Consider the following 9,817-nt stretch of genomic DNA (forward strand, 5'->3'; position numbering starts at 1 on the left):
AGCCACTTCTCGGAAGGAAGGTTGGGCAATCCTACTTCCGTAGTGATACTGCCTCGGAAACCCAAGGAGGGGTCGCTATGAGTCAGGTATGACTCAACGGCACATAACAACAACATGCAACACCTTTAATCAGATCACAGCCCTGATCTGATTTAATGTATAATTAAATAAGGGGAATTTCCCTGGGGTGTGCCTTGAATCACTTTTTATCTTACAAGAGATAGAAAAAAGCAAGCAGAGATCAAAGGGACCTACTACTACCAAGAAAGTAAAGCCAGAAGTAAAGCACATCCTTTGGATGCAAGATCCCTGTGCTGAGAACCTCCTAGATACAGGGGCAGATTGACACTGAGACACATGGACATGTCCAAGGAATGCCAGGCACATAGATATTCAAAGGAGACCAGGACCTTCCTCCAGAACCGACAGAGAGAGGCCTTCCCCTAGAGCTGGTGGCCTGAATTTGGACTTCTAGTCTCCTAACCTATGAGAGAATAAACTTGTTTGTTAAAGCCAGCCATTTATGCTATTTCTGTTATAGCAGCAAGTCTTGGTTTTCTAGTGCTGCTATAACAGAAATACCACAAGTGGATGGCTTTAACAAATAGGAATTTCTTATTTTACAGTATAGGAGGCTAGGTCTGGTAGCGTAGTGTCTAAGGCACTTGAGTGCTAACCAGAAGGTTGGCAGTTCAAACCTACCAGCCACTCCTCAGAAGGAAGACTGGGCAATCTACTCCCATAGTGATACTTCCTCAGAAACCCAAGGAGGGGACACTATGAGTCTGGTCCAACTCAACAGCACATAACAACAACAACAACATAGGAGGCTAGAAGTCCAATTCAGAGTGCCAGCTCTAGAGGTTGGATAAAGGCTCCTCAACCTTGGGCTTCAGCTCTGCCTTTTGTTCTAGGCCCCTTGGAGCTGGAGGCATCTCCCAATTCACATAGCTACTGGCTGCTGAGGCTGACCCCAAGGTCAGCAGGTAAAATGGCACAATTCCACTATCAGCAGCAACACAGCAGGCCACTAGTTCAAGTCCAGGAACAATCCCAAGATCAGCAGGCACACAGCAGGCCACTGGTTCAACTTCAGGAGCTAGAGATGAAAACTCAGGGGAAAATGCAGGATCTAAATGTGCCAAAAAGCTAGAGACCTTTCTCAAAGCTTCTCTATATATTCTGGAAACAGACTACAATCCAAAGGCAACTACTTAGCTGCTCACAGAAGATTTCACCATGGAGGTGATATAATCTCATCATGGGGAATAACTACATCCAGCTGCCAAACCAAAAAAAAAAAAAAAAAAAAAAAAAAACCCACTGCCATTGAGTCAATTCTGACTCATATTGACCCCCACTGGGTTTCTGAGGTGGTAAATCTTTACAGAACTAGATTGCCCCATCTTCCTTCTGTGGAGTGGTTGGTGGGCTTGAACCCCCAATCTTCTAGTTAGCAGTCAAATCCCTTAGGCACTGTACCACCAGAGCTCCTTAACTAGCTGCCAAGCCACTCAAAACCACAGCCCAGCCAAGTTGATACACAACCTTAACTACAACACAGCACTAGATAACTAACCCCATATGATTGATTGATCTCAATCCTAGGTATATGTGATGTATGTGAAAGCAGGAACGCAAACAGAAGCCAGTACAATGTTCAATGCAGCACTTTTCACAATAGCCAAAACGTAGAAACACAGAAATGTGCATCAACAGATGAATGGATAAACAAAATATGGCATATACATACAATGGAATATTATACAGCCATAAAGAGAAATGAAGGTCTAATGCACACCACATGAATTAAAATTGAATATATCATGCTAAACAAAATAACTCAGTCACAAAAGAAGAAATATTTCACAATTTCCTTGTATGAAATAAGCAATTATACTGAAACCAAAGATTATTAGTGGTTACCAGGGGTTGGAGGGTGGAAGAAAGGAAAAGTTCGTCCTTAGTGGGCACTGAGTCTATGTTAACTGTGGTGGAATGATTGAGAAAAGGATAGCAAGAATGGATGCACAACTTGAAGAATGTAGTCAATGTTACTGAATTGTACATGTAGAAACTGTGATGGTATATGCATTGTTATGTATATTTTCATCACAATAAGACATAGTAAAAAAAATTACACACTACATGATTCCATTCATACATTTATTAAATAAAAAAACTGTAGATTCATAAAACACATTACTAGTTGCCAGGAGTAACAGGTAGATGAGGGGAATGTGGGAGGGAGGTGGGTGTGGTTATAAAAGGAAAACACACAAAATCCTTTGGTAATGGAACTGTTCTGTATCTGGACTGTAGTGATGAACACAGACTTACAGATATGATAAGACTGTACAGAACTAAATACATATACATACAAATGAGTACAATTAAAATTGGGAAAATGTGAACATGATGAATACATTCTATCAATGTTATTATCTTTGTGATACTGTATTATAATTTTGGAAGATATTACAATTTGGGAAAACCGGGTAGAGGGTACACAGGATCACTCAGAATTATTTCTTATAATTATATCTTATATAATCTATAATTATCTCAAAAATTTCAATTAAAGCAAAAAAATACAGATACTAAGTGTGAGAAACTATACACTTCATAATACTTATTAAGCAAACATGTACATTTCCTATTATAATGTTGAGTCCCAATAAGCAAACCTAACATGCAAAATTTCTCATATACATCATATTCATATTTATCCTGCAAAAGTGAGGAACTCTTTGTATTTTTTGTAACATCGGTAATTTTTCATTAGTGGCATTAGTGTTTTTTAAAAAGATTTCTATTCTATATGATGACAGTAACTCAATACTTTCAATAAATAATATCTCTGAAACAGAAATTCTAGTATATTTTAAGGTAAACTTTTTAATTCACAAATCCCAAACTGATATAGTTCTATTCAGTACAAACTCATTGATACAGGATGTAGTTTAAACTTTTTGCTGACACTGTAACTAACATGCTCACAATATTAAAAAGGTTTCCTAAACATCAATTATTTGTTGCCCAATGAAATGTCATTTCTGGGCAAAAGAGTTTCCTAATTTATTAGATTCCTTTCCCTTCTCCATCTGCTGGGTTGTTTCTGCTATTCAATGAGTCTAAGAAGAGCATCATTTCTGAACCTTCAGAATGTTGACAAGTGCTTCCTCTCAGTGTTGTTTTCTCTGATTAAGTCAGGATTCTGGAGAAAGGTTTCATTATGTGTATAATGTTTCTTCCTAATGTGTATTCTGCAATGTTCTGTAAGAGACAATTTCTGGTAGAAGGTTTTCCCACATTCATTACATTCATAGGATTTCTCCCCTGTATGGGTTCTCTGGTGTACTGTGAGGGGTGACTTGTGGTAGAAAGTTTGTGCACATTCATTACATTTATAAGGTTTCTCTCCTGTGTGTCTCCTCTGATGTTCTCTAAGTTTTGACTTCACAGATTTTCCACATTCATTATATTCATAGGGCTTTTCTCCTGTGTGAGTTCTCTGATGATTAATGAAGTTTGGCTTCTGGGAGAAGTGTTTCCCACATTCCTTACATTCATAAGGTTTCTCCCCAGTATGTATTCTCTGATGTACTGCGAGAGCTGACCTATCACTGAAAGCTTTTTGACACTCATTACATTCATAGGGTTTCTCCCCTGTGTGAGTTCTCTGATGTACACGAAGATTTGACTCCTCACAGAAATTTTTTCCACATTCATTACATTAATAGGGTTTCTCCTCTCTGTGTATTCTCTGATGTAGGATGAAAGAGGATTTTTGGCTGAGGGTTTTCCCACATTCATTACATTCATAAAGTTTTTCTACTATACCTGCTTTTTGATATGAGGGAAGATTTGACTTCTTGCAAAAAGAACAAGCATATTTATTAATTTGACAGGATTTTTTTCCTTTATGTGTTTGTTGATGCTGAGTAAAGTTTAGCTTCTTGCAGAATACTTCTCAATTTTCATTACACTCAAAGGTTCTCTCTCCTTTACAAGTTCTCTGAGTGTGAGTGAAGAGTGACTTCTTACAGAAACCATTCTTACTCTGATTACAATCATAGTGTTTCTCCCTCATGAGGACTTTATGGTGTTTAATTAGAGTTGACTTCTCACCAACACAACTCCTCCTACAGTCATTAAATTCATAGTGATTCTTCCTTGTGTGAGTTCTCTGATGAACAATGAATGCTGGTCTGTCAGAAAAGGTTTCCACAGGTTCATTATACTGACAGGGCTTCTCCCATAAGCCTGCTCATTTATGGCTAGTGAAAGCTGCCTCCGCATGGAAAGTTTTCCCACATTCGTTATAAACAAAAAGTTGCTTCAAAGATTGAATATCCTGATGCTGAAACAGGTCCTCATTTTGCCAGAAGGCTTTTCTATTCCTATCATATTCAAGAGATTTGTCTCTAGAATGAGGATTTCCATGCTTTGTACAGAGCAGCAATTTCCCATGTACATTAAACTTTTCAGGTTTCTTTACAAAAGAGTTCCTATTACCAACAATTAATTCTGAAATATATTCCACATGAATCATATTTACCAGGTATTTTTCTTGATGAAACAGGGTTTGTGTCTAGATAAAATGTTTTTCCTAATGTACTACTTCTCTTCTTAGTAAGGGTTTTGTTGTTGACGGAATCAATTTTCCACAAATGTTGGTCTTGGTTTTCTTGGCTCTTCTCCATCTGGTCATCAAGTATGCAGAAATCTAGAAATGAGAATAATTTGCCATCATTTATAAGTGTCAACATATGTCCTATGAAAAGGAGACATATTCAAATTTGTTATTATATCCCAGTCTTTTAGTGTGAAAGAAAACAGCAAGGCATATTTCCTTGTTCCCTGAGGTTTGGATAAAACAAGTAACTTGCAATAGTAGGAAATGATAAGGGAATCTGGCAACAAAACACAACAATTAGGCACTTTTCAAAAGTGACATTCAAAAATGGATGGACAATTTGAAATAGCAATAAATACATAAATGTTTGGATGATTCTTTGATCTTGAGATGGGTAACCTCATAGAGAATAAGACCAGTCCAACAAGTAGTAAGTAGAATCACAAGGAAAATTACTAGGTAATTATGGTAAGGGGAGATATCAAAGGAGCATTTAGATTTGGGACAAATACATCAGGATCTATATTCTGAAGCAAAAGTCTCAGAATGTACATACTTCCAATTTCATCCTTCTCTTTTCTATTCTACATACCACCACATTGAATTTTAGAAAGCACTAAATTCCACACATGCAAATTACTTGAGCTCTATTTCCATTATAGCTAGAATTCAAGAATAATACTAATGTCAAAAGGAAGTACACATTCAGGCTGTCCTTATAACAGGATCAGATACACAGCTTTACTCATCTAGAAAATTATCTAAAACTTAATAGTCTGAGATTTCACGTCTACAATCAATTAACACCATTATCAGTGGTGTCTAGAGTATTCAAACTTCTCTCTTCAAATTCATCTTCTAACTTGTCTATTAATTATGAAAAGCCCTCCTCCTGTCAATTTCTGCTCTTTGCCATTAAGGGCAAAATTAAAAATTCTGAATTCTCATCTATGTTCAAATAAAGTTAAAAGGAAAGAAACAAAAAAATACAAAGAGTCTTCAGACTTCTTTCACACCTTCATTAGTTGATGCATTCATTTGGGCAGCTCCATAAATTGAAAGATAAAAGTATAGTAATGACTTATGTCACTATTGCATCATCTTTCTAAGTAATTCCATGAGGTTTCTATTTTCTTACCATTTTAGTCTATTTTAACATAATTGGAAAAAATTGGTAAGTAATGTTTAGATAATTGCTAAGAGTGCTTTGTATGCAGGATCAATTTCCTATGTGCATTAAACACTTCAGGTTTAATAACAAAAACAGCTATGTTAGTGATAAAATAGCAAAATGCTTCAAAATTAGGAATAATGAAATCACTACAATCCTGCTTCTTAAATTATAAATAGGATCAATTGACTTATATGTTAATTGCAAGACAGAATTAAAAAAAGTAAATTTTCTTTCTATTCATTCAAACTTCTTATAGCTTATAATTATAAAATTCATGACTATCAATCCTTACAAATAGAATTGCTTCAAAAAGAAACTCAAAAACTAAATTTGAGCACATGACCCACCAATTCCACTGCTAGGGATACACCCAAGGGACTTAAAAGCATCCACACAGACAAATATACACCAATGTTCACTGTAGTACTATTCACAATAGCCAAAAGGTAGAAACAATCTAAATGTTCATCAACAGACTAATGGATAAACAAAATGTAGTATATACATACAATGGAATACTACTTAGCCATAAAGAGAAATGAAGTCGTGATAAATGCTACAAAATGGATGAACCTTGAAAACATTATGCTGAGTGAAACAAATCACAAAAGACAAATATTGTATGATCTTACATGAAATTACAAGAATAGGCAAATGTATAGAGACCAAAGTGTATTAGCAGTTATGAGGGGCAGGAGAAAGAAGAAGAGGAGCCACTGTTTAGGGGTGAGCTTGTATTTATGGAGATGGGAAATATGTCATCAATTAAGGGTGATAGTTACACAACATAATTAACATAATTGATATTACTGAGTTGTACACCTGAGAAAAGTTGAACTGACACAATGTTGTGTTATATATATTTATACAACAAGAAAATAATGATTTAAAAAGAAATTTAAACTAAATTTAAAACCACTAGGACCCTGATAGTATACAGAGAATTCTATTTTATTTAGTATTGGACTGAATGTCATTACTCCCTTTATATTCCAAAGTTTCGTGTGTGATTCTCAAACTCCTTACTTTTTTTTTAAATCCAATCTGACAGTATCTTTTAACAAGCATGTTTAGTACCTTTGAATGTATTGCAATTACTAAAATATCTGGATTGGTTTCCTGTATTTAACTTATACTTTCCCTTTTTTCTAATTCTTACTTATTTTTCCTCCATCTTTTGTTTTCCTTTTCGGATCTAATCCAACCTGATGTTTGGTAATTGTTTTCAGGATTCCCCCCCCCCCTTTAAAAGTTTGGAAGTTACACAGTAAATTTTATCATTGATATTTAACACAGCAGAATTTCTTTTAAACAATGAAAGCATTTTAGAACACAATTTTTAGAATACAATTCTGGCCAACACTACCATTTTTCAATATTTATTTTTGTCCTTTTCAAACACAACAGAACATTTTCACTATTTTATACAGACAGGATTTGTTTAGATTTACTTGTATTTTTACTTATTTCCACCAAAACTGCTTCTCTCATTTTTCCCACATCTTAGTTAATAGTACCATCATATATCATGTGTCTGAGGGTAAGATCTTTGAGGTCATCCTTGACTACTCTTTTTCTAGCATCTATAATCCAATCTAACAGAAAATCCTGTTTTGAATACAACTTCAAAATATATCAAGTGTCCCACCATGTCACCACCGTTCACAATTTCCAAGCTAGTATAAGTTATCTCTGTCCTTCATGCTGACTACTGCTAACTGACCTTCCCAATTTCACTCTTAACTTCCTTCCCCACCCCTGCGCCAGTATGTCCACTGCACAGCTGCCAAAGACATACAGAAATAAGAGCATGTGCTCCTTTGCGCAAAACTTTCCAATGGCTACATCTCAACTAGAAAAAAAATATTGTGCTTACAGTGGCCAATAAGGCCAAACATAACTTGGTTCCAACTACCTCTATGACACCATCTCTTATGTGTTTTCCGTTACTCACTAAACCCCCTCCAGCCAGCTTCATCACTGTTCCTGCAGGCAGTAATCTGGTCTCAGGTTCATGGCACAGGGTATAGTAACATCAGATGGGAATATTCAGAATCCACTTCCACACTTCATGCAAATGTGTTCATTATAATACTGACCAAAAAGAGGTCCTTTACGGATCACACTTTAATGAATAGCTCACCACATCATTTTCTTCCATCATTAGAATGCAGGCTCCATTACAGTAGAGTCATTATATTCTTAGCAACTCTAACGCAAGAGATAAACATCATCGACATATACTATCAAAAACCTGTTGATACTGAGTCAATTCCAACTTGTGATAACTCTATGTATGTCACAGCACAACTGTGCTCCACAGGGTTTTCAATGGCTAATTTTTCAGAAGTGTATTTCCAGATCTTTTCGCTGAGGCTCCTCTAGGTGGAACCAGAACTGCCAACTATTTGGTTAGCAGTCAAGCACATCAACCATTCATACCACCTAGGGACTCCAAACTGGCATATTAAAAAAAAAAAAAAAAAAAAAATCCATTGCCATCGAGTTGATTCTGACTCACAGGTGCTAAATTAATGCTTGTTAAGTGAATGGACAATATATGATTAAATGAAGGCACCTAAAACAAAAAGAATAATCAAATACCTAAAACAAGATAAGCAAGAATTAGAGTTTTAGAAGGAATATAAAGAGCATTTAGCTATTATTTGCAAGTATAATGATACATCTCAGGCACACAGGTCACTTATTCTCAGCCATTTCCAAAGTTCTGGTAACTCCAAAAATAAATTACTGAAAATATTCAAAGATGTTAACATCTGAACTAACTCCTTTAGATCTATTTCTCCTTGGCTTGTAGTGCCCTGTGTACTCACTAACTCACCTGGGTGGTTCTGGTATGGGGACTCTTCCTCTAATATCCAAGGCTCATCTCCTTGCTCCAGTTTAAAGATCATCTCTGGTTTGGTAACACAATATCCTGTGAAGAGGAAATAACACAAGACTGGGGCCAGGTGGCCTGAGGTTCAGGACCTTTAAAGGAGACAAAGGTGCACCAGCACAAAAACTGAAGCTGTACAAAAATAGGCCTAATTGAGTATTTCAAAGAAGAAAAGAATATAAATGCTCTTATACTACGCAAAATGGACCAATCAGCTGTCTCCTGAATATCAAGACTATAAATTATTAAGCACTACAAAGAAACCAATTATATTAGCAGCTAAAAAGAAAACGGATATTACATATTACACAATCCTTACCTACTGAGACAAGATAGCTGTAGTTCTCCAGCATGACATCCCGGTACAGGGTTCTCTGAGCTGGCTCCAGGTACTGCCACTCCTCCTGGGTGAAGTCCACATTCACATCCTTGAATGACACTGGCCCCTACAACAGCACATTCATATTTAATTTAAAGTGACTCACTGCCATCAAGTCGAATCTGACTCAGCGACTCCTCCTTAAGTTTCCAAGGCAGTATCTCTACAGAAGTGGATTGCCCAATCATCCTTCTGAGGAGTGGCTGGTGGGTTTGAACCGCCACTCTTCTGGTTAGCAGTCAAATGCCTTAGGCACTATGCCACCAGAGTGCCACACACCTTAAAACAATCAAACAAATGACATCAAAAGGGCCACATTCGCCTGGAATAAAGCTCAGAAGGCAAAAAGGGATAGGAAAGAAAGACGAATGGAAATGGTAAACAGAGGGAGAAAGTGGGAAGAGTACTGCTACATTGTGGGGATTGAAATAAATGTCACAAAACAAAGTATCCATGAATTGTTGAATGGAACTGAAAACCAATTTGTTCCGTAAATGTGCACCCAAATCACAATAAAAAGGTTTTTGAAGGGAGTTCCATTAAGATGGCGGAATAGTAGAAAGACTGCACAGACCCTCCTCTTCAACAAAGAAAAGGGGAACCAATTAACACAGACACAGAAGATAATCCTGGACCCCTGAGCTTTGAAGGGAAAGATACAGAAGTGGACTAAACTCCAACTAGCAGAAGAATTTCCATGAAAATACCAAAAAAGGAGACATACGG

The 9,817-nt window shown here is 36.5% G+C and overlaps 1 protein-coding gene across 1 annotated transcript in view; it reads right to left on the reverse strand.

Annotated features, from left to right (window-relative positions):
* Positions 1 to 4,270: 4,270 nt before the first annotated feature.
* The window catches only part of LOC103195199 (putative zinc finger protein 487), a 6,275-nt gene continuing 728 nt past the window's right edge, over positions 4,271 to 9,817 (reverse strand). Inside the window, 4 exon segments of the mRNA XM_042780658.1 lie at positions 4,271 to 4,538; positions 4,540 to 4,729; positions 8,656 to 8,751; positions 9,032 to 9,151. Of these exon segments, the coding sequence (XP_042636592.1) occupies positions 4,271 to 4,538; positions 4,540 to 4,729; positions 8,656 to 8,751; positions 9,032 to 9,065 (588 nt within the window). The 5' untranslated portion in view covers positions 9,066 to 9,151.

This window comes from Orycteropus afer, unplaced genomic scaffold (genome assembly GCF_000298275.1).
Source record: "Orycteropus afer afer isolate SDZICR_OR568_19922 unplaced genomic scaffold, OryAfe1.0 scaffold00052, whole genome shotgun sequence".
NCBI lineage: Eukaryota > Metazoa > Chordata > Mammalia > Tubulidentata > Orycteropodidae > Orycteropus > Orycteropus afer.